This window comes from Neofelis nebulosa, chromosome 13 (assembly GCF_028018385.1).
Source record: "Neofelis nebulosa isolate mNeoNeb1 chromosome 13, mNeoNeb1.pri, whole genome shotgun sequence".
Lineage (NCBI taxonomy): Eukaryota > Metazoa > Chordata > Mammalia > Carnivora > Felidae > Neofelis > Neofelis nebulosa.
Genome location: NC_080794.1, coordinates 66,225,224 through 66,251,067, shown reverse-complemented (window position 1 = coordinate 66,251,067; position 25,844 = coordinate 66,225,224). Strand labels below are relative to the sequence as shown.

Sequence of the window (25,844 nt, the reverse complement as noted above, 5' to 3'; positions counted from 1 at the left end):
TTGCTGGGCCCCAGAATTTCTGATTGAATAGGCCTCTGATCCCTCCTCTTCCTTCCCATACGGGACAAATTGTGAAAGGGGTTGTGAATTGAGCTGTTTTGTTGATGGTTACCCTTCTGAGAAACTTTGAAATGTATCACAAGCTCCAACTTGACTCTTAAAACTGATTGATTCCATGCACGATGTAACATGGTATAGCTAGAGCCAGGAATGAAAATATCGAGCAGCATTGGGTTAGAGGGTGGACTTAGAGAATACTGTATTTTCTTCCTGTGCTGGGTGATTTGATGTATCTTCTGGAATGTTGTATAGTAGCAACCAAGGCAAAGTCTTCTTTCTGAAATGTAGTCTTATCAGTAAGGCTTTTTCCACCATCTTTACTGCTACTGTGTTGGGCAAGACATATGTAAAAATTTATAATACTTCTGTGCAATGACTTTTCAGGTTTTTAAACTAGAAAAAAAAAAGTGGGGAGTGGAGGCGCCTGACTGGCTCAGTCAGTGGAGCATGCAACTCTTGATCTCGGTTGTGAGCTAGAGTCCCATGTTGGGTGTAGAGATTGCTTTAAAAAAAGAAAATCTTTAAATTAAAAAAAATATTTTTTCTTTTAAATTGCATCCAACCCATTTATTGTTGCTTTTTTCTTTTTTTTTAAAAAAAGATTGAAATCATGGCAGGACCAGAAACTGATGCCCAATTCCAATTCACTGGTATCAAAAAATATTTCAACTCTTACACTCTCACAGGTAGAATGAATGTGAGTATTAATGATACCTTTCAGCAATTATGTTTTAGAATAATAGAGATGGCAATGGCTCTTGTTTACTTTGTCCTTTCTTTTTTAGTGTGTACTGGCCACATATGGAGGCATCGCTTTGATGGTCTTGTACTTCAAGTTAAGGTCTAAAAAAACACCAGCTGTGAAAGCAACATAAACAGTAAGGAGTTTACATTTAAGTTTGTAAGTTAGACATTTTGTTGTTAGCATTTTTCCCTCACTATGAAAGTAAATAGTTGTCATTGTGCAAAATTATATACAAGAAAAAGAGGAAAGTATTGTTCATATCCCATTACCATGACGATTTTTGTTAACATTTTGGTTTGGCTTTTTGTTTTATTTGGTTTCCAGTGGCTATGAATCATGTCTGTAATACTGTCTTATAGCAAATATGTTATCTATTATTTGAATGCATGAGTGTTTATGGATATATGATTTTTGAGAGAGAGAGAAAGAGGGCACAAGTGAGAGAGGATCAGAGAGAGAATCCCAGGATGGGCAGAGACAGAAGTGGGACTCACCTGAAGCAGGTGGGACTCGCCTGATGTGGGACTCAAACTCACAAACCATGAAATCATGACCGGAGCCAAAGTCAGATGCTTGACTGGGCCACCCAGGCGCCCTGTGATATATGATTTATATGTTTCCTGTTAGAATTTTTCAAATATAAATAACATTACATTGAACACTTTTGAGCGTGAAATGTTGTATGATTGTTTTAGGCTTAAGTGCTTTTCCAAAGGTTGTGAGGCACCCAGCTTAGTATGAGAGTATCTCTTTTGGACTAGCCAATGTTGAATAATAATCAGTTTCTGATTTTTGCTCATTTGATGAGTGAAAATACTTTGTCTCTTTTAAGTTGATTTATTTTGCACTCCTAATCCAACGAGCAGGGGAGGGACAGAGAGAGAGAATCCCAAGCAGACCCCACGCTGCCAGCATGGACCCCATGTGGGGCTGGAACCCTAAAACTGTCAGATCATGACCTGAGCCAAAACCAGGGATCAGTCACTTAACCGACTGAGCCACCCAGGCACCTCTAATTTGTCTCTTTAATGAAACTACATTTTTTCCATTTGTTTGGCATTTGTATTTTTCTTAACATCCTCTTCATGTGTTTTTCTCATTTAACAATTGTGAAGTCTTTGTGAAGACTTTCTCTTATATAATCTGTAATAATTATTAGCCAACCTTTTAAATACATTACAAATCTATCTTTTGCTGGTTCTAATTTTTATATAAGCAATTTTATTTTTTCCTTAAATTCCCATAGATTTTATTTTCTTCTTATGGTGCCCCACAATCTCCATTTGCCCATGCTTAAGTGAATGAATATTTGTTTTGGTAGTAGATAATGTGCACAAAACCCAAAACCCAGATCTTTAATGTAACTCTCCACAGAAAGTTTTTCCTCTGATCATAAGGGTTTTTCCAGGTCAAAACTGTTGACTATTATTCCAGAATACAGTGGCCCATGGCTTATTCCTGACAAACAGATAGTATTTGCCCAGTTTTCCATTAGGTACCTCCCAACTTTGGGAGGGTGGTAGTATTCTCATTATAAATATGGAGAAATTTTATCTCTGATACTAAGTAACAGATTACTTTCCACTATTTAAAATGTTACTTTGCACCTAGACTTTTCCAATAGCATACGTTCAGTATCATAGTGAATTCGTAGCAGCTCTTTTGTTAAAGGTGAAATGTTAGGTTAAATTGTATTAAGCTGAGAGACATCTTCATTTTGGGGTGGTTACTGACTCTGAGAATCTCATGAATTTGCATTCAATTTCAGGGGCTTCATGGATAGTCCTTATAATTACTGACTGTCTTAAAAGTAGGGTTGAACACAATTGTGTCTAAACTATTTTTGCTTTGTTTATAGGATTTTAAAGTGTACCTCACCTGTTAAGTTCCCATGCCTGGAGAAGCTAATGTCAACTCATCATGTGATACTCAATTTGTACAATAAATTATGAACCTGGAAAAGCTGGTTGTCTTTATTTACAAGATATCAAAAATATAAAAACTGTACAAAATGCAACGAAGGCAAAAAACTGGCAGTGACTTGGTCTAAATCTTTTAGTTTCCCAAAGCAAGGCTCAGTACTGGAGGTAAGCAACTGAAATGTCTGTCTGACTTCAAGTGTACTAGGTTGTATGTAGCTGTTTTAGCTGAAGTAGAACATGGAAGCTAAATTTCTTCACCTGGTTTATAGAGTGGGTGCACTCATAATCCAACAGTTACAAATTCAGATGGCATTGGATGGTTGTACTTCATCTAGTACTTAGAAAGGAACTGTAGTTCACCCTACCCAGTAACGTACATTCCACTAGTCATGGGCCAAGCAAAAAGGTTAGTGGATCATTTAACATAGTACTTGAGTGCCATACAGTAACTACATTTTTACAGCAGAAACATACATGCTCATAGAATTCTTCAGCTAAAATTCAAGATGGTATTATATTACTTGATTTGAATCTTGAAGCAGGATGAATTATTGTAATTGATTTTTTTCTAAACATAATAAATTAAAATAGCATTTGAACAGAAAATGCATAGTTTCCACACAATCCAAAGCACCATAAATGTCCCCTCCACGAACATAATACCTCTTATTCAACTAACGGAAATTAGTTAAATGTGGTTGCTATAGAAACGTGGAACTGTCCTGTTCAGATTTTTCAAGCAGCATCCTTCCAGATCCATATAGACAAAACATTCTTTGTAGCTTAAATATTAATCACTGAGGTATTTGCTTTTAGTCTCCCTTTTTCAAACCGTAGCTTCCAAAAGGTCTTTAATACCAATGGTTTATTGCGGACTATAAGCTCCTGCAGCTAGAACCAAGTTTCTTCGAGTAAAATGGAGGTGTACAACTGGCGTTGATTTGGTCATATATGTTCCCAGCAATAACTCCTGTGAATTCTCAGGTAAATTTATATGCCCAGTGGCTGTAGTAAAGTCATCGGTCTCTAAATCTTCAAATGCTTTGACAGCATCCCATAACCGGACTGTATTATCCATCGAACCTACAGGGAAATCAAAGGAAACCATTTAGTAGCATCTACCATATTTAGATTCTGACATTTTGTCAAATATACTTCCTATGTTTACTGTATATTTCTGGTGAAAAAAATCTACTTGATTAATAACTCTTCCTTCTAAAGGACCATTCAAGCAGTTTAACCTGAGAAGTCAACACACATGTTGACTGGAATCGTGGCTAAGAGAAGCAAAACCTAACATAGTCAACACTCCTGTTTCATTTCAACATACCATCCCTTTACCACAAAGTCATTTCTAGTCATTTACCTGATGCCAAAATTTCACCATCTCTACTAAACCTAAGTGAACAAACTGTATCAGTGTGGCCTTTTAATTCTCCAACCATCAAACCATGTCCAATATCCCAAAGGAGTACTCTGCCATCCGTTGCTCCTGTAGCCAGGAATCTCCCATTGGGAGAAAATGTCAAGGAATGAATTGGTCCCTAGAAAAGAAGTCCATAGAAATAACCAAAAGGTTAAAAATGAGAAAATAAGACAAAGCTAGAATTTTAAAGCTTAGTGGAATGAGTAGTTTCTTTAAAATGTGTCACTGGTTAATTTTTAAAATATTCTCTCAGAAGCAAACTTGTATGTGTAAAATACCTTGTGTCCAGTGAATATCCTTACACAGTTCCCATTCAGGACATCCCAGAGTCGCACAGTTCTGTCTGCAGAGCCCGTAGCAACATAATTAGAATTTGGATGGAATCTAGTACAATTCACATCAGCAAGATGGCCAGCAAATATCCTTAAAGGCTGATAGTGGTCAGTAGCCCAGAGCCTTTTAAAAAATACATTGAACGCAACAAATGATAGTTAATAGTTAACTACCAAAATTCAAACATAAATAATAGAAACACCATGTGAAATGTTAGCTCCAAATGGGGGACCCTTCACTAGCTACCTGACTGAGGTAAAGAAAATGGAATGACTGAGACGAAATAACATCCTTAAGGAAAACTAAGTTGATCTAGAACAATATATTTTTTTTAATTCTGTAGTTCTCTGTACCCCCCTTTCTTTATCCCAATTCCTAGTCTAACCTTTAGAAAAGTATTTTTCCCTAGTTTTGGCTTCCACAAAATTAGTTTCTAATCTGAGTTACCTCATCCTGAACAAGAGATCACAAGAAAACAGGGGCACACATAATGGTTGTGAAAGACAAGGTTTAGCATCTAGCTAAGGGAGGGGCTGGAAGCATGTTAATCTAGCCTGAGGAAAAAAAGCAGGACTCTTAATCTTGGTATAGACATAACTGCAGTCATAGTAATACTTCTCCCAAATTCATTTTCAAATAAGGAGCTATAAACATTGACACTCTTGAAAAGTTGATCCCAAATAATAGGAGTGAAAATGAGTTTGGCTGGAGTTTGTAATTCCCAAAAAGTAACCATTCTGCCAATCATAAGATCACAATGTTCTTACCGAGCTACTCGATCATGGCCCCCTGACACAAAATAATAGCCATATGGGGAAAACTGTGTGTCCCATACTGGGTAGTTGTGTCCTTTATATCCCACCAAGCAAGTAAATGTTTGAAGACTCCACAATCTAACAGTCCCATCCTCTGAAGAAGAAAGCAAGTAGTTCCTGCAAGAAGAGAAGGTTAATACATTTGACTCCCAGCATAACTTAGTTACCTGTCCAGTTTCTCTGTACATTTGAGTATGTTAAATAACAGCTGAGACATCTCACTTTTACTTCATACATGGAATTCACAGTATATAACAAAAGTTGAAAGTACTAACCAAACTAACATTAGCTGTGACACTATACATCTAGGCATCTACTGAATGAGGTTACGTTATTTTTAAAAGTATATTGGAAAAGTCACAGTTCTTATAAAAAATTATACCAAAGAGTACCAACAAAAAACATGGTCAAGAAGTTCAATTGAGAAAAACTAAGAAATGTGATACGAGATGTTACTTAAAATTCAACAATTTTTTACTTTAAAATGAAGATGCTATTTTCCAATCCTGTATGACTTAATATAAGCATTTAAAAGAAGTGTCTTGGGGCGCCTGGGTGGCTCAGTCAGTTAAGCGTCCGACTTCGGCTCAGGTCATGATCTCGCGGTTCGTGAGTTCAAGCCCCACGTCAGGCTCTGTGCTGATGGCTCAGAGCCTGGAGCCTGTTTCAGATTCTGTGTCTCCTTCTCTCTCTGATCCTCCCCCGTTCATGCTGTCTCTCTCTGTCTCAAAAATAAATAAACGTTAAAAAAATTTTTTTTAAGTAGGCTTCACACCCAGCACAGAACCCAATGCAGGGCTTGAACTCACGACCCTGAGAGCAAGACCTGAACTGAGCTCAAGAGTCAGGACGCTTAAACTGACTGAGCCACCCAGATGCCCCAAAAGGAAGTGTCTTTTCAACAAAAAAAAACAAAAACGAAAACACTATAGCCCTGTAAATAATAGTTTACCCTTCTCAGAGATAAACACAAAAGCTGAACAACTCAGAAAGTTATGGTTTTCACTGAAATCAGAGGTTTCCCTCCGGTAAAAATGTTTCATCTGTCTAAACCCTATCAAAGTTTCATTCTCAAGGTTTCATAAAGATGAAAATCTTAGTGGACTGAAAGCTATTATCCAAGTAAGATACAAATGGTATTATAAATATAAAATTCCCTTCCATTTCTACAGAATGTCAGAGATCATGAAAAGTAAATACCTATTTGTGGGTTTCAAATTCCCTTTTCAGTATCCTTAGTTCTTTTGATTATACAAATTCTTCAACTGACATCTAATAACCTTTAATATCAGGAATTTGTTCAGAATTTGGAGATGATCGAATACGGCAGTAGCCACAAACCCAAGACAAGTACCCAAAGAAGCAATTCACCTCCTATCGGGGTTATACAAAAACTAAAGCAAATTTTTAAGGCCAACAAACCTGGAAGCCGTGCATCTCGAGTCTATAAATTTAGGTATAAAGTTGCTACTTTGTATACCAATACCCCAAGATGAATTAGCAAATGGCAAGAGTCTAACAGATAATGCGTGAGAGGCAACCATGAGATTTTTCTAACAGAATTTTTCCCATTTCCAGTACTTAATTTTTATAATCTCAAATTTTATAATGCAGCAGTATTTCATTTTTTGTTTGTATTTTACCTATCTGGACTGAAGCTGGCTCCATAGACAGGTCCGCTGTGACCATACAAAATCTTCAACTCACTTGCTGTTTTCTCATCCATTATTCTTTCTAAGACATCATCTGATTCCTTGTCTATGAGGCTAAGATCTAAAATGGTGCAGAAATACTGATTTTTAAAACCACATTCACTTAAAAAGTATATTCATTAGAACATTTTAAGGCAATCAAATCATTGTTTAGGAGAAGAACTAACATTTGAACAGCTCCTCTTACATACCAACCACTGCTAATACCTCTAAATTAGGTGGTATCAGCCCAGTGTATAGAAGAGGAAACTGAGGTTCAGGATAGTTAAAAATTTGCCAGAGTGCACAGAGCTACTCCATGTGGGAACTATGATTGAAACTCAAAGTAACCACTCTATCATAATGTTATACACAAATGAAAACTATGGAAATATTAAAAATTTTTTGAAAATGTATTCTCTTGTTTAAACAATACATTTAGCAAGAAACTTTCTTTAAAGTGAAATCCTAACCCTATTTCTTTTTTAGCCATTTTTATGTTTAAAACAGAAAGTACAATCCCAGTATTTACTTTAAAGGCATGTTTTAAATTAACAGGCAGTCATAAAAGTAGATTTTTAACCTTAAGGAGTTTTCCAACCCAATCCTCTCATCCTACAGATGAGAAAACTGAGGCCTAGAGAAGTTAAACCGGTCTAGTACCCCTGTCTCCTAATTGCCACTCCAATGCACTTTTCACTGTTGGGAACATTAGCATTTTTTTGTTGTTGTTGTTGTTTTGTTTTTAAGTAAGTTCCGTGCCCAACATGGAGCTTGAACTCACAACCCTGAGATCAAGTGTCACATGCTCCACCGACTGAGCCAGCCAGGCACCCTGGGAATGTTAACATTTTGAGTTAAAGTGAAATTCTGCTAAGATCACAATCTCTTGTGTATATTCCCTGAATTCCAGATTGGTGTAAACTAAGGACAAGTTCACATCCTAACAGGTCATCTCAGTTACCTGCTGCCTGTTTAACACTACGAAGCTTTTTGGGTGTCACAGACCACACTCTAACAGTTGAATCTGCAAAACCTCCAGCAATCAAACTAGAATCATCAGTGACATCCACTGCAGTGAGGCCCTGCCAATGAAAACATAAAAACTTTGTACTAAACAATAATGTCTTAGGGGGAAAAATTACAATTACATGTTAGAGAATACATAATGATAGCTCTTTTTCTCATATAAAATACCATTAGAGATTTCATTCTCCAAGGAAACCCACTGTTTGAAAGTATTTACTTTGAGAACACATCATCATTCACCCCTTTACGCCCTCCAAATTAGGAGCACATGATACAAAGAAAACGTTAGTCATTTTTGTACTTTGCTAATTATATCCTCAAAAGATTATAAACAATCTATAAAGACAGAATCCTTAATAAAAAGTATTAAGTTTATTAAGTAGGTAAGCCAAGTTAAAGAGAGATTAACTACACAGTTTCCTCCTCAAAGACAAGCAGAATTATAATCAGTGAAACAACACACACATAACCAAGATTCTGGCATCTACAAGTTGCTAAAGGTCTTTTCAACATTGCCTTCTAGCTATTCCAAGCAGCGTCCAATTATCCTTGTCTAACTTCTGTCTTTAAGCTATATTTACATCAAGAGTTTAAAAAAGAAAACTCCGTTTAAGTTAACACATCTAGGTTTCTTTTAATGGTAAGTCACCATTTTACACGCCTCTCCAGGCAGAAATTGCGCAACGATCTCACCAACCTGGTAAGCATTGAGGAATGTATAGAAACAAATGGAGGGTAAACAGTCTGGACCAAGGCGTACTCGTTTGGTGGTTTCTTTCATATTCATTATCTTATCCAACTTATCTGAATCTTTCAACTCGGGAAGAGGGATTCTGTAAAAGAAAAACAGACTGAAAAGTACTCTGAATTACTGAATTCTCTACAACAATATATCACCTTATACCTCTACACATGTTCCTGAAGTTTTTTCCTCACCTGTTTTGAGGTGGAGCATTGGGATCTTGTTTTTTGCTTTTGGACCCAATACTATCTTTTTTAGGTTTCTTCTTTTTAGGTTTTCCTTCTTCATTTTCTCCTTCTTCATCTTCATCATCCAAAGGTACCTCAATTTCTGGTTCTTTTAATAAGCCAAAAAATACCTAGAAGTCAAACACGCCAACATTTTTGAAATGAGTATTTCACTCATTGATACATCCTTTTCATATCTTGATAGGATGAATCACAATTACAATACAGTAATTTATATCCTGAAGCAGATTCTGTAGTTTTCTACCCAATAGCCAATCCCTCTTCCTTACTAACAGAACCCTGATTTTGCTGGAACAGCAATATGCTCAGCGAAATAATTTCTGTTCCCAGAATCCTTTGCAGCTAGGAATAGCCATATAATGTCATTCTGGCCAATAGATGAACCCACAAATACACTGGGTAAGATTTTAGGAAGAAAATATTGTTTTCCTGATAACAAAAGAGATTTAGCAGGGATATGCCTTCTGTCCTCCCCCTTCAGGCTTCCTGGAATGTAGGTGCAGTGCTGGAGCTGCAACAGCCATCTGTGAGCACAAAGAAGAAAGCCACATTCTAAAGATGGTGGAGCAGAAACTAGAAGGAGCTAGGCTCCTTGATGGCACTGTGGAGCCCTCATGCAAGTCCAAGAGGGCTTTTCTCTGCAATTCATTATATGTATGCAAAATCCCTCACTTGTTTCAGCCACTGTAGTCAGGGTTCTGTTCAATGCAACCATTCCCAAATTCTCATCTATACAGCATCCTTAGATCATGAAACTTAGTATATAGTGTACAATTATTCCCAAACTAGCTATAAGAAAAATGTGTAAATTATGGAGATGGAAATGCTACAGTTTTTCATAATCTGCATTACATAGTTCTTAGGTTTATTCCCATACCTTTGACTTGTTTGCCTCTCGTTTAGCCTCTCCTGCCAAACTTCCCACCATCGCATCTATCTGTTGCTTACTACGCGGCATCCCATCAAAGATGTCAATGTAGAGGTGCTCCTGAACTATGTTCCATATCTGATTGTTCTGTTTCTCCTGAAGATGCCTCTTCAAGAGTTGGTACGAGTCACGGGAAATACGCAGAACAAATTTACTTGTTCGAAAATCCAACATGGTCTCATTCCCTTTCATGTGTTCCTTTTTGGTAAGACTAGATAATACTCGTAGGTCATCCTGGTAATAACATTCCTGATCTCCATGGAACCTGTTTCAGTGATTTTAAAAAGTCATTTTTCAATGTAATCATTAAGGGATCTTTTCTCCCCCATATATTTATAAACATCCCAGAATATTTTCAATGTAGCAGTCTGAATAATCCTGGACTAAGCTACAGGATCAGAAGTAACTCATTTCAAAATGATTACAATTTAGTTTCTGAATTCATCCTGAAATTTAAAAATTTTAATTCTCTAATGAAATGTATCATTAACATTTTAAGAGAATCTGAAATAAATACCTTAAGTGAATGAAACATATCTACCACTGGTAAACATATGAATTAGAATTCTTGCTTTACTAAATTTTATGTCCTCTCAAAACCCACTTTTAAAAACTTTTTATTATGGAAAGTTTTGAACATACACAATAGAAACTAGTATAATTAACTCAATGAACCTATCACTCAGCTTCTTAACAATAATCAATACATGTCATCCTCATAAAACTCACCCATTTTCAATGATTTCTTATATTCTTAATACCAGACATATTTATTAAACATCAGTATAATCATATAACTAAAAGACAAACAAATGTGGATGCCAAAGAATGAACACTTCCATTTACTCACCATTACCAAAGGTAATTAAGTAAAGCTTTCAGCCTTGGTGACAATTAGTAAATTTAAATGTACTTTTGTTTCTACAAATCTCAATTTTCCTGATAAAGTAAAATTAAAGATTATATATTTGGCACTCACTAAGAGCAGCAAACAATGCAAAAACAATTAGAGAACAATGACTAAACATAATAATATAATCTAGCTCTGATACACAGTCAATACATTCCTAAACTGTTACCTGTGTTACCCTGCTATGACTCGTCAAGACATGAACTAAGGTTTCTGTCAAGATTTGAGTGAAATTAGGAATCTCAGCCTCTTGGTGTTCACATCAGTCACTGCCTGTAACCTCATCTGAGCATGGTGTCTGGGCAAGGGTTGAGACCGTCCATAACAAGGAGACAGAGTCCTCTGTGATATTCCAGCTTCCCACGTGAGGAGATGGCTACCCTATTAGACTGGGAGAGGAAGAGGTTTTTTGATGACAACACTGTAAGAAAAATTAGCTTACAGTAGAAGTTGTCATCATCAGCTTCTGTTCTTTTTTCAACAACACTGAGCTATAGAACGTTTACTTTATAACCTTCTGTTAGGCATTTGTACAATAACGAATGGCATAGAAGCTAGGGGTCCCGAGTTCTATTACTCATCTACTGCTATTACTTGTGTTATCTGACAAGTCCTGGCTTTGGATCTATTGCTTGTACTAAAGTGCTCTCATTCAAACTGTTAAGTACCGCCTCCTTTTTAAACACTCCTTTCTTTGGCTTCTTTTTTTTTTTTTTTAATTTTTTAAATGTTTATTTTTTTGAGAGAGAGAGAGACAGCACAAGCAGGGGAGGGGAAGAGATCTCAAACCACGAGATCCTGACCTGAGCCGCTTCACCCACTAAGCCACCCAGGCACCCCTCCTTTCTTTGGCTTCTAAAACTCAATACCCTCTGTGCTTGCTTAGGCAGCCCATATACAAAAAATCAATACCCTCCTGCTTTTCCTTCTATTTCTCTGACCTCTCCTTGCATACCTCTTCTACTTGGCCATCTCTTACACTCTTTTTCTATCTCTTCCACTCCAAATGCTGGAGTTCCCTAAGGCTCAGTACAGCCCTTTTATTGATTTACTTCATACTCCTACCCCCACCCCAGATGATCTCATCCATATCCATCAATATTATACACAACTGCAATTTATAGCTCCAGTCCCTACATCTCCTCTGAGCTCCAGAGCCTTATATATCATCCACCTATCAACTTGACATCTCTTAAATGAGTCAAAGGCATATTCAGATCTGAACTCAAGATTACTCCACAACCTGACAAACCAGGTCCTCTTCAAGGGTTTTCTATCTTAGCAAAGAGCACCCCTATCCAGGTGGGGGAGCCAGAAACCTAGGGGTTAGCAATAATGCCTTCATCTCCCTCACCTCCATATCCAATCCATCGCCAACTGCCTTACCAATATGTCTACTTCCCTTCACAAACACTACTGCATCCTGGCCTAGTGTTTCTCAACAGAACAATTGGGGGCAAATAATTCTTTGCTTAGTGGGATTACACACACATATTAGAATATTTCGTATCCCTAAGCCACCTGCTCCTCCCCACCCTAGTCATTATGACAACCAAAACACCTCCACACATTTTCAAATAGCCCAGAGAAAGAAGGAATAATATTACCCCAAGTTGAGAACCACTAAAATAACCTCCAAAACTGGTCACTCTAGAGTCATTCTGTTTCTCTACCACTATCTATTTTCCCAACTGCATAAAGGTCCTTTCAAAATGCAAATTGGGGGGCGCTTGAGTGGCTCAGTCGGTTAAGTGTCTGACTTCGGCTCAGGTCATGATCTCATGGTTGGTAAATTTGAGCCCCGCGTCGGGCTCTGGGCTGACAGCTCAGAGCCTGGAACCTGCTTCAGATTCTGTGTCTCCCTCTGTCTGCCCCTCCACTGCTCGCACTCTGTCTCTCGTATTGTCTCAAAAATAAATAAACATTAAAAAAAAATTTTTTTAATGCAAATTGGGGTGTCTGGCTAGCTCAGCTGGTAGACCATGTAACTCTTTTTCTCAGGGTTGTGAGTTCGAGTCCCACTTTAGGCGAAGAGATTACTTTAAGAAAAAATAAAATTAAAAAAAAAAAAAAGCAAGTCTAATAATGACATGGTCCTTCAATGACTTCTGTAGCACAGACACCTCACTGTCCCCAAATATCCTTTTTTTTTTTTCTTTATTCCTCCACAACAGAATACCTGAATATTAGCTGAGCATATAAACACCTAGGCAAAGGCCACATTTCCTACCTCCCTTGTAGGTAAGTGTGGCCGTTGACTAATGACGTAAAAAAAAAAGTGTGTGCAACTTCCAGGAAGGACGTGTGCCCTCCCTGCTGACTATAACACTGATGTGATGGCTTAGAACCAAAGAGCCATCTTGTGCCACAGGTGGAAGCTGCATGACAAGGGTGGTAGAACAACGAGATCGAGAGAGCCTAAGTCCCTGGTGATCAAGGACTCCATGCCAGTCCTGGACTGCCCTACCTCTATGAGAGAGAAATAAACTTATCATATTTAAGCCTCTGCTGTTTGGGTTTTCAGCCATTCTTGGTCTAATCTAATCCTAACACCACTTTCTATTGCTCTTAGGATAAAAGCAAAAAATAAACTTTTATTTTATTTATGCCATTATTGTTTTGAGTTTTCAGTGTATCTCAACCAAATCTAATCCTACCCAATGCAACCCATTACTGCTCTCAGGATAAATAAAGACCCTCAACGTGGCCCAAAAACCTGCCTGTTCCAGTCCAGCTTAATGTCATATTATACCCAACCCCATATTCTGCGCCAGCCACGCTGGCCTTCTTTTATCTCTATACCTACAATGATCCCTCCTGCCAGAGCTGTCACATATGCTTTTCCCTCTTCTCTTCATCTGGTAACTCCTACCCAATCTTCAGATCTTACCTCAAGCATCACTTCCTCTGGGAGCCTTCCCTGACTTCTCCAACTAGATCAAACCCCTTGTTTAGGTTCTCAGAGCACCAGGTACCTCTCCTTTATGAAATACTTTTGGAGTTACAATCTTACATTAGTGTGGTTACAGATGTGTATATACATTATATATATATATAGGCTATATATATAATACATATAAAATTCACATACTTCTCAAAAAATGATTTTGCTTCATTCTCATGTTGATTGTAGACTAGTTCCAAGTACATGTGTACAAACAGAGGATAAAAGAGTTGGGATAATTCTGCCCGATGGCAGTCCAAAGAACATTCAATGAAGTGTTTCAGTCCACTATAGTATTCTTCATACATTGTGGGGTCTCCTTGTTGGTTGTAAGCTGATAGCACAGCACTGACATCCGGCTGGTCTTCTACAGCTACACTTCCAACTGTTTAAAACACAAAAAACAACTTTCAAGAAAATGGCCTGATAAGCACCAAATGACTAAGACTGTTTTGCTAAGGTCCAGAGGTAAATGGTTTCTCAAATGTTTGTCTCTCACCAAACTCTTCTCCAACACAATCACATGATCTTTCAATGAAATTTTCACCTTGTTTCAGTCACCCATCCAAAACTCCTTCGGCTTGTCCATATCTTCTTGTTTTAATGTTAATGATTCTTTTTAAAATGTTTTTATTTATTTATTTTGAGAGAGAGAGCATGCGCACACACAGGAAAATACGTGCATGCACAAGCACAGAATGGGCAGAGAGGGAGGAAGAGAGAAAATACCAAGCAGGTTTCACACTGTCAGTGCAGAGCCCAATGTGGGGCTCGATCTATGACCTGAGCCAAAATCAACAGTCAGATGCTCAACCGACTTAGCCACCCAGGTGCCCCTCAGCTTGTCCATATCTTAAAATAAAAATTCCAAATCAATAACAAAACAGGTCAATATTTTTCCTGCAGCTACCTTTTTCTAAAGACAAATTTCATAAAACATGACGTGCAAATCAAACAAGTATATTAATCTTCTCTCAAGGCTTAGTGTAAATGGCACCCACCACCACAAAGCCATGCCCTGAAATAACATTCCCAGCTCTCTGAGCTATCTACATATTTTGTAACTTTCCTGTAACACATCCCGTCCTGTAGAATATGTGCACATCAATCACTCCTTACAAAATGCAAGCATTTTAAGGATGGGAAGGACTAGCCTTATTTATGTTTCCAACAGATAATTCAATTTTATATGCTTAAAATAATTCCCATAAACATTCCAGGGAAGAAAACATTAGTATTTGTTTGTAACGTAGCAACACCAAACAATGATACACCTGTCAATCTAATCAGCGTTTGATCGTTGGAAATTATACTACTGCTGTGTTCTTAAATGCACAAATGTTATAAGTTCTTTTGGTTACTGTAATGGCTTTTTTTCCTCCTTATTGGTTCCTGAATTTTGACAGATCAAGTTTCCAAAAAGATGAGATATTATAGAAAAATAATCAACATAATTTATCCATCTTATAGTTAATCCATAAAATTTAGCACTCAGAAAAGATTACTCTCGATCACAGTTTTGCACATTTCTATTTACAGGATACAATGCTATATATTCATACTTCATGTCTGCCAATGCCGCAAAGATTGGGTCTCATAAATACAGGTTAATTTGGCTAGAGGCTCTGCCCTGGGCAACTTAATTAAACAAACATTTATTATCAGCTCAGGATCACCTTTGAGACCTTATATTGTGTATGAATTTTACTGCATGGACTTTGCAACAACAGCTGCTAGGTAAAGGCTGGGAGGGAGGTCTCAGGTGATAGGTGCTAGACATAAACTTATCAGTACCAGGCATTTTATATACATATAATATCCGTATATATATAATATATACATATTATAGGTACGTATGTAGAAAAGTATGTATAGATATGTATGTATGTGTATATACCCATGTGTATATATGTATAACCCATTTAATAGAGAAAAAAAATTCAAACTCAGGAAGAATCAGCATCACATCACGCAAGTAAAAACAACAGAGACAGAATCCGAACCCCGGTCTGAACCTATTCCTAAATGAATGGTTCTCAAACGTTGCCATACATTAACACCCCTTGGAAACATATTTTCAAAAATGGAGATTCTTAAACTCCACCTCTACACGATCTGATTCACGAAGTCTGAAGTGATGCCCAGAAATCTGCATCCCCCTATAGGTTTACCACTAGTAACAACCTATATTTTGAGAAATACTGGCTGTTTGGTCCAAAGCAAAGGTCCGCTGGCCTTTCCCAGTTCGTTTTCTGATCTCCAAAATAGAGGTAATGTCTAGCTTACAGTGGAATTGTTGAGAATTAGGATAGATAAAATATTTTAAGGAATTACTTAAAGAAGCTAGTACTGGGGCGCCTGGGTGGCGCAGTCGGTTAAGCGTCCGACTTCAGCCAGGTCACGATCTCACGGTCCGTGAGTTCGAGCCCCGCGTCAGGCTCTGGGCTGATGGCTCAGAGCCTGGAGCCTGTTTCCGATTCTGTGTCTCCCTCTCTCTCTGTCCCTCCCCCGTTCATGCTCTGTCTCTCTGTCCCAAAAATAAATAAACGTTGAAAAAAAAAAATTTAAAAAAAAAAGAAGCTAGTACAGAAAGGTACAAATATTATTACTGTTAATGCAGACCTGCCAAGGCTCAAGAGCCCAAAAAAGAGGAAAGGGGCCAAAAGCCTGAAGGTCCTCGCCTCTCGGCGCCCACCTTCCCCAGACATCCCTCTGCTCAACAGCTCTCCTCAGCCTCTCACTGGAACTGACAGCTCGGAAGAGGGTTCGACTGCGCAGCCGGCGCACTAGAGAAAGGGGCGGGCATGTGGTCCTAGAGGCGGGCCCAGGAAATTCAAAACAAGCCCGCAGAGGTGCAGGCCTGCCTGCCTCTGCCTTCCCGGCTTGCTCCCCTTCGTGCCCTACCTCCCCGGGACTCCGCGGCTCACCTTTCCCCGGAGCCGCAGGACCTGTCGCTAAGCCCGAGACGGCGGCGGCCCCCGAAGCACCGGTGCCCGGAGGGTCAGTGGCAGCGGGGCCGGGGGCCGAGGCTGTGACCCGGCTGAGAAGCGCGCTAGCCGCCTCAGCACCGGCGCCGTCCGCCTCTCCCGGGACTCCGGTGCCCGCCACTGCCTCCTCCAGCAGCCGGGCCTCACGGCGCAGCGCCTCTTCAGCCTCGCGGAGATTGCTCTGCCGCAGGAACTGCAGCACGGCCAGCAGAGTCTGTCGGTCGTGGGGAGCTCCGGCCTCCGGAGCAGCGGCGGGCACCGTGGCCGCCCCCGCCGGAGCAACGGCGGAGACAGCCACCGAGGGTTTGGGGGTCCCACCATCCCCGCCGGCCGACGACGACGCCGCCGCAACGTTCCCGCCGCCGCCGTTAGGGCCGTTGTTGGTAGTGCCGCCGCCACCCTCGCCAGCGCCGTCCCCCGCCTGCGGAGGTAGCAGCGTCGGCGGTCCCTCAGGCTCTAACTTGACCGCCACCTCCGTCTGCTCCTCCGCCAGCGCCGCCATCTTGCGGCTGAGCCACCTCGCGCCGTCAAGCGTGATTGCGTTTTCGCCACATGGAGGGCGGGGAGGAGCGTTTTACGACAGCTTGGGAAGGCAATATACGGCAGTAGGAGGGGCGAGAAAGAAGGCGAAAAAGAATGGGAACTAGAGCACTTTCAAAAGTGAGTGACAGAAAGGCAGGAAGTGGGAGGTGGCGACCGCCTATAGCATTTGCGTGTAATAATTACCGTTTATTTCAGACCAGCTATTTTTAGGCACTGTGAGAGATATTTTACATTTTATGACCTCCTTTAATTCAACAATCTTATAAGGGAGTGTTAGCCTCACTTTACAGGTGACTGAACCGAGACCCAAAGAGGTTAAAATAACTTGCCAAAGTCAGGCAAGAAGAAAGTGAGTGTCAAGATTCCAATCCAGGTCTCTTATAAACGTAGCCAGAAGGAAGCTTCTGAGATACTGGTAATGTTTTATATTTTGATCTGGGTGGTGGTGACTTTTTTTTTTCAACTTTTACTTTTGTAAAAATTAAGCTACACGCTTTAAGTTTTGTGAACTTTACAGCATGTATGTTATATATAGTTGTTATTTTAAATTTTGGTTTAGTTTATTTATTTATTTTGAGGGAAAGAGCGAGAGAGAGACAGCAAGCAGGAGAGGTGTAGAGAGTGAGGGAGAGAAAGAATCCCAAGCAAGCTGTCTGCACTGTCAGCGCAGAGCCTGACGCCGGGCTCAGATTCACGAACTGTGAGATCATGACCTAAGCTGAAATCAAGAGTTGATGCTTAGTGGACTGAGCCACCGAGGTGCCCCTAAAAACAATTTTCTTAACGTTTATTTTTGAAAGACAGACACAGAATTCCAAGCCCGCTCCAGGCTCTGAGCTGTCAGCACAGAGCCCAACAAAGGCTTGAGCCCATGAACCTGATGAGATCATGACCTGAGCCAAAGTCAGAAGTTTAACCGACAGAGCCACCCAGGCGCCCCTATATATTTCAATAAAAAGTTGAGTACCTAAATTTTGTCATTGAGAAATGTGTACGTTCTGTATTCATGCTATGTTATCTTTTGTTACGAATAAACTGTATTTTAACCGTGTATTTAAAATATTATGTGCCATTTTGTAATGCTTCACAGGTTATAAAACGCTGCTGCATATTTTATCTCATTTGAATCTCACAACTCTGGGGCTAGATGCAGACAAGTGAGCCAAGGGAGTTGGGAAAATCTAGCACAATTATTCAAGTTGTTGGTTTTTAGGTCTTACTGGCTTCCTTCAACAATATTCAGTAGCTGAATGACCTGGAGCAAGTTACTTAACTCAAGTTGCCCAATTTCTAAAATAGGGATAATAATTGTACCTACCTCACAGAGTTGTGTAAAGATTAAATGAGATAATGTATATATAATACCTAACATGTAATAAATAGCTGTTGGTTACTTTTCCTTCACCTTAAAAGGTGTCCTGTAAATGTTTGATAAAGTCCAATTATGATGTTCAGGGTGATATTAAGACTGAAATATGAAGCTTAACTAATTGCATATCTAACGTAAGATTATGGAACATGGGGGAAGAGAGGGTGGAGGGGAAGATGAGCAGGAGTTGGTTAGCATTTACCCAGCACTTACCAACAGAGAGAGAACCTGAATCTCTTATGAGGTGGCGAGAATTTGTCCTTTTCCTTAGGATCATTCAACTAATTTTTCTGATTCAGTATTCACTAATTAACTTGATAATTGGTAAATTATTGAGCACTTAGCTGAGGGATGCCATGAATAACAAGCCCAGGCATGTTTATTGTTCCCTGGGAAGTTACTTTACCCCCTTACTAATAGTAAATTAGCATTCTGGTGCAGACATTAGTCTTGAGAATCAGATCCTGGAAACTGGATCCATCTGTACAGCTGAAACCCAGATAGTGGGACTCACAAAGGTACAGCCACCCCTTTTCCCTCTGTAGGGTCTACCTTTCACCTAGCTTTGTCCCTTAAGTTCCAAAAAGTCTCGGTTGGAACTTTATACCACAGTAAAGTATATTGAATAACTGCAAGGCCCACTTTTAATTTTTGTTTCTCTTTTCCCATTTTTTTTTTTTTTTTTTTTTTTACTTTATTTACCTAGAGGTGCCTGGGTGGCTCAGTTGGTTGAGCATCTGACTTTGGTTCAGGTCACGATCTCAGTTTGGAAGTTCAAGCCCCACATCAGGCTTGTTGCTGTCAGCACAGATCCTGCTTTGGATCCTCTATCCCTCTCTCTGTCTCTCTGCCCCTCTTCTGCTCACACTTGCTCTCAAAAATAATTTAAAAATTAAATAATTAAATAAATAATTATTAAAAATTAAATAATTTTTAAAAATTTTAATTTTTTAAAAGTTTATTCACCTATTTTTAGAGAGAGTGAGTGGGGGAGGGACAGAGAGAGAGGGGGAGAGAATCCAGAACAGGGAAAGCCCAATGCGGGGCTCGAATTCCTGAACCATGAGATCATGACAAGAGCCAAAATCAAGAGTTGGGTGCTTAACCAACTGGGCCACCCAGGTACCCCTCCCCTTCCTTTCTAATCCCTACTCTCATTCTCCTTCTGCTCTCTTCTTGGGGTGTATTAAGAAGTCAAGTGTCAATCTGTATCTTGTTCCTTTACAGAAGAGCTACTCTTTCTGGTTGTTTCTCTTTCTCTTCCATGTTCTTTCTTTTACTCTTCATGTGTCAAGGGTTGGATTTTTCATGTCTATTCTGATTGGACCTTTATGCACTCGTTCAATCTGAGATTTTTTTTTTTAATTCTGGGAATTTGGAAACATTATATCTACAAATATTTTCTCCTTTCTATTTTTCTCCTTCTTCTTGTATTCTTATAGTACAGATATTGATACTTTTATTTTTTTTTAATATAAAAAAATATTTTTTTATATTTCTTTTTTTTTTAATTTTCTTTAAAGTTTATTTATTTATTTTTGAGAGAAAGACCAAGAGAGTGAGCAGGTGAGGGGCAGAGAGAGAGGGAGAGAGAATGTCAAGCAGGCTCCAGGCTGTCAGCACAGAGTGCAATGTGGGGTTCAAACTCACAAACCATGAAATCATGACCTGAGCTGAAACCAAGAGTCGGACACTTAACTGACTGAGCTACTGAGGCACCCCAATGCTTTTATTTCTATCTTCTAGGTCTGCTTTCACATTTTCATATTTACCCCTTCCTATACCTTCTAGAAAAGTTCCTCTACCTGAAGTTTCAGTGTAATCATTCTCAGCCAAGATCCATATTACTACATAACCCATTTATTGAATTATTTACCTCAACCAGTATATTTTTCATAGTATTTTGAATTGGTTATTCATGATTTATTATCCTGCTTTAACCCATTTGGGAGATTTTGTCCCTCCTGGGGACATTTGGCAATATATAGAGACGTTTTTGGTCGTCACAGCTCACGGTGGTGCTGCTGGCATCTAGCCTATAGAAGCCAGGGATGCTGCTAAACTTCCCACAATTCACAAGACAGCCCCATCCCACCACAGCAAAGAATTATCTGGCCCAAAATGTCAATAGTGCCCAAATTGACAACCCGTGATGTAACCAATATGAGCTCCTTTCTTTTGGGGGATATTATTTATTTAAATTTTCATCTGATGCACTTAATCTGTTTTAACTAGTCTAAACTCTTCAGTTTCTCACTTCAATGCGAGTTGCACCTGCTATATCTCATTACTTTTCTCGATTAATTTGTATTTCAGTGGAGCTATAAGCCACCTTGGCTAATATGTATACCCAGAGGGAGAGGCAGAAGCCCAGCATTGGAAAAAGGTGAGAGATGCACCAAAAGGAGGAAAGTCTATAGTGTCACTGTCTGGGCTCCATCACCCCATTTGCCAACTCACACGCACACATGTGCACACACACACATCCTCAGGATTTTCACAGTTTTTACAGATGTGTCAATTTGGGTGCCATCTCAGGTTGGGTATGATGGGGAGACCAGCCACCAGTGTGAATTTACCATCTTGTTTGGTTCCTAAGTTTAAACTCATACCAGGGAGATCAGGCTGAAAGTTCCAACCCTCTAATCACATGGTTTTTTTCAGACCTCATCCTGAGGCTATCCAGGTGTCTTCAACCTCCAGTCATCTCTTCAGCATACAAAAAGACACTTATTACTTAAGAGATTCCATACATTTTGTGCCTTATATGCTGGGGGGGGGGGGGCCCACAGAGGCCAAATGGATATTTCTCATTATGTCACAAATAGTTTTACTATGTCCTTTCCAATGTCCTTTACTGTGTGCCTTTTATTTATTTTTCTTGTCTTATTGCAGTAGCTAGGACTTGCAATATGGTGTTGAATACGAGTGGTTAGGGGAAAGTAGACATGCTTGCCTCATTCCTTATCTTAGGGAGAAAATACTTAGGTTTTTATTATTAAGTATGATGTTCACTGTGGGGTTTTTATAAATGCCCTTTATCAAGTTAAGAACATTTCTGGGTAGTGGTATACTTTGTATCTCAGTTCTTAAAACCTGTGTAACATTGATTAGGCTCAGATCATGTATATGCAGCTTAAGGATAAGCCCAACTTTATAGGACCATTTTATTGATCTCCTTAATCTCCCCAACACTTCTCTTTCTGGTCCTCTAGCTGGGAAAGGGAGTGGGCTTTAATTTTCTGCTCTGCTGTGTACTCCCTGAAAATGCAACTACTGTGGAGCCAAGAAGAAGAGGATATGCAGTGAAAACAGTAGTGGGGACGCCCCCTTGCTCTTGGGACCAGAGTTCTCCTCTCAGAGTCTTAGGTGCCTGCCTGGCCTCTACTGTCATCCCACATCCATTGCCACGATGGACCTGCCTATGGACTGGTGTGAGAGAGAATAGAAAAATAAAAAGGAAAGTTTGGATTTCCCTCATTCTTTGTGACCTACAGTGGTCCCCTTTCCTGCCCCTGAAACCATGATAGAGGATTTCTCTCAGAGTTCTATCTTACACACCTGGTGCACAGTTCTGAATTTCAGCTTGTGTTTGAGTCCAGGCCAGGAGATACCACAGGAAAAACAAAATGGGAAATGCAGTGATGGTTCAGTTGTAGTTAGAGTTCTGGTTGCCTTCCCCAATCTGCCTCTCACGAATTGCATTCTAGAGTCAATAGATAGCTGTTCCATGCATTCTGTCCAAAGCTTTTACCTGTATTCAGTGAGAAATACAGAGTGAAGCACTTAATTATCACAACCCAGTAATCTTAGCTACATTGGTTGATACGTATTTTAGTTTATATCTTGTCTTATCATTAGAGACTTTGAACATCTTTTCATATTTTGGCACTGTTTTTATATTACTTTGGGGGATTAAGTTTTATCTTTGTTCCCTAATTTTTAAGTTTTTTTCATCTGTTTAGCATATTAGGTCCTTATCTGAGATATGTGTTGCAAATACTTTCTCCCAGTTTGGCCATTGTCTTTCATACTGTTTATATTTTGGGGACCATGCAGAAGTATTTTTTATGATGTCAAACATGTCAACTTATTTAATTGCATCTGGATTTTGAATCATAAATAGACTTTCACCTAAGTTAAGGAAAGATTCACCCATGTTTTCCCCTAGAGCTTATACATTTTCCAATGAGCTCTCTCGTGGGTTTGGGACTGAATCTTGAATATGATGTGAGGTATGAGTCTTTTTCAAAAGTGTTTGAGAAATCCCACAACTGGAGCACCTGGCTGCCTCAGTCAGTAGAGTATGTGACTCTTGATCTCGGGGTTGAGAGTTTGAGCCCATCTTGGGTGTAGAGATTACTTAAAAATAAGAAAACCTTTCTAAAAAATCCCACAATCTTCTCAAGTTTGGCAATTCACTAAAAGTATTCATAAGACTCAATTGCAGGTTATTCTCAAGGCTAAAGCATATTATAGGTAAGGATGCAGAGCAAAAGCAGCAGGAAGATGTTCATTGGCAGAGTCCAGAGAGGCCAAACACAGGATTTTGCATCTTTTCCATCTAGGCCCACACAGACATGCTTTCTCTCTACCATCAAATTACAGAGACAAACATGGGGCACCTGGATGGCTCAGTCCAACTTCGGCTCAGGTCATGATCTTGTGGTTTGTGACCTCGAGCCCCCGCATTGGGATCTGTGCTGACAGTTCAGAGCCTGGAGCCTGCTTCAGAATCTGTGACTCCCTCTCTCTCTGCCCCTCCCCCCTTCATGCTCTGCCTTTCTCTGTCTCTCAAAACATAAAGAAATGTAAAAAAAAAACTTTTAAAATTTTTCACATGCCTATAACCCCTCAGTGATTTCTCACCTCATTTATAATAATATGCAAATAGTTTCCCTTGATTCAAATCTCCTGCTTACTTGAAGCCTATGTCTCCAACTTATCTCCCATTCATTTGCCGCACACTTTGCTTAGGCAACTCTTCCCCTCCACCTCCATTTTCTTACGGTTGACTCCTATTATACCTTCTCCACAGGTCTATCGACGGGTGTGGTAGTTCACACTTAATGCGAGGATATTAATTGTTCTACGGTTGGGGTCAGCAAACTATAGCCCACTGTCTTTCTTTAGAAATAAACTTTTATTGGCACAAAATCAGAGTTATTTGTTTATATATTATCTATGGCTGTTTCTGTGCTACAGCAACAGAGTTGAGTAGCTACAACAGAGGCTACTCAACTGGCCCATAAAGCCAAACATATTTACTATATAGAACTTTACAGTTGCGGAGCCTGGGTGGCTCAGTTGTTTAAGTGTCTGACTCTTGATTTGTGCTTAGGTCATGATCCCAGGGTTGTGGGATCAAGCCCCACATCGGGCTCCATGCTGAGCATGGAGCCTCCTGAGATTCTCTCTCTCCCTCTGTCCCTTTCCCCTACTTTTGCTCTCTCTCTAAAACAAACAAACAAAGTTAAATAATTAAATAAATTAAAAATAAATTTAAAGAACTTAAAGGGTGCCTGGGTGGCTCCGTTGGTTGAGTGCCAACTTCAGCTCAGGTCATGATCTCTCAGTTCTTGAGTTGGAGCCCTGGGTTGGACTCTGTGCTGACAGTTCAGAGCCTGGAACCTGCTTCGGATCCTATGTCTCCCTCTCTCTCTGCTCCTCTCCCACTCGGTTGCTTGGAAGACTTATACAAGATATGTAAAAGTGTTCATTTTCAACTGTTGGCTAAAGGACTCTCTACCTCTGTGGACCCAAACTGATCTTAAGGAGATTGTTGCTCTGTTTCAGTATCTTCCAGTGGTTTTCCATAGGCTGAGTCCTTTTCTTTCCTCAGTGGCCCTCCTGATAATAGTCTCAGCCAAGAAGAATGGGTTGCCCTATTGTGCAGGTCTAAATTGGTCTAAATTGGTCTATTGGTCTAAATTAAGCTAAACCAACATTTAGGACTTATCCATATATCCATACCCCTACCCCAAGTGACAAAATTTTGCCTTATATACTTTAAAAGATTTGGTTCTCAGAACTATCATTGGAGACATTTCGTTAGCACACACACACACATACACACACACACACACACACACACACAAACTCTTTAATTATTATTTTATTTTTTAAGGGTAGAAAAGGGCTATCTAACATTCTTTAATACATGATAATGATGTGCACCAGACATGTATCTGTGGGTTCATGAAAACATGTCAGAAAAAAACTGTGCTTAATCTTACTTAGTCTTTCTTTCTTGGGTTCAGTGTCATTTTACATGAAGGCTTATTATTATTATTATTATTATTCAGGAATTATTTCTATTGTACAATTTTTATGACCTCTTTTTTTGTCTTCCAAGTCTTTAAACATAATTTTGAAAAGAAAAAAAGAATGTATCATTTTCATATTTGCTACTGTACCCTCACTGTTTTTAGCTTTTACACTTAAGTCCATGATCCATTTGTGTGTATGTATTTTAAGTAGGCTTCACATCCAGCACAGAGCCCAACACAGGGCTTGAACTCACAATCCTGAAATCAGGACCTGAGATGATGGAGCACCTGGGTGGCTCAGTTGGTTAAGTGTCCCGATCTGGAATTTGGTTCAGGTCATGATCTCACTTTTTGTGAGTTCAAGCCCCACGTCTGAGCACAGAGCTCATTCTCTCTCTCTCTCTCTCTCTCTCTCTCTCTCTCTCTCTCTCTCAAAATAAATAAATAGGGCACCTGGGTGGCTCAGTCAGCTGGACATCCAACTTTGGCTTAGGTCATTATCTTGCAGTTCGTGAGTTCAAGCCCTCATCAGACTCTCTGCTCTCAGCGCAGAGCGCACTTTGGATCCTCTGTCTCCCTCTCTCTCTGCCTCTCCCCCGCTGGCTCTCTCTCTCAAAAGTAAACATTAAAAATTTTAAAATAAATAAATAAACTTTAAAAAGTGAGATCAAGGGGCGCCTGGATGGCTCAGTCAGTTAAGCATCCGACTTTGGCTCAGGTCACAATCTCGTGGTCCATGAGTTTGAGCCCCGTATGGAGGTCTGTGCTGACAGATCAAAGCCTGGAGCCTGCTTCAGATTCTGTGTCTTCCTCTCTCTCTGCTCCCTCCCTGCTCATGCTCTGGCTCTCTCTGGCTCTCAAAAATAAATAAACATTAAAAAAA

At 39.6% G+C, this 25,844-nt stretch overlaps 2 protein-coding genes and 1 long non-coding RNA gene across 9 annotated transcripts in view; 2 read left to right on the top strand and 1 right to left on the bottom strand.

The window, feature by feature from the left end:
- The window catches only part of ATP5MK (ATP synthase membrane subunit k), a 5,251-nt gene extending 2,484 nt beyond the window's left edge, over positions 1-2,767 (top strand). For 5 of the 6 annotated variants that reach the window (XM_058697654.1, XM_058697657.1, XM_058697655.1 and 2 more), the window contains 3 exons: positions 662-757; positions 846-938; positions 2,664-2,767. In XM_058697654.1, coding sequence (XP_058553637.1) covers positions 671-757; positions 846-935 — 177 coding nt within the window. In that variant the 5' untranslated portion in view covers positions 662-670 and the 3' untranslated portion in view covers positions 936-938; positions 2,664-2,767. Of the gene's footprint in view, positions 1-661; positions 758-845; positions 962-2,663 lie in introns of all 6 variants that reach the window. The other variant, XM_058697656.1, reaches the window with a different exon arrangement.
- Positions 2,765-17,299, bottom strand: TAF5 (TATA-box binding protein associated factor 5). Its single transcript, XM_058697652.1, has 11 exons — positions 16,721-17,299; positions 13,941-14,178; positions 9,889-10,204; positions 8,958-9,121; positions 8,719-8,854; positions 7,957-8,077; positions 6,945-7,074; positions 5,254-5,418; positions 4,432-4,609; positions 4,094-4,271; positions 2,765-3,810 (listed from the first exon to the last, which is right to left on the bottom strand). Exons 1-11 carry the CDS (start codon positions 17,280-17,282, stop codon positions 3,593-3,595), a joined length of 2,406 nt encoding a protein of 801 aa, XP_058553635.1. The 5' UTR covers positions 17,283-17,299; the 3' UTR covers positions 2,765-3,592.
- LOC131493314 (uncharacterized) lies at positions 17,171-25,844 on the top strand. 2 transcript variants are annotated; one of them, XR_009252560.1, is made up of 3 exons: positions 17,171-18,281; positions 21,009-21,078; positions 21,908-25,844. It is a non-coding gene; the product is annotated as an uncharacterized LOC131493314 (long non-coding RNA). The 2 variants fall into 2 exon arrangements; XR_009252559.1 differs by lacking the exon at positions 21,908-25,844 and adding an exon at positions 21,357-21,544.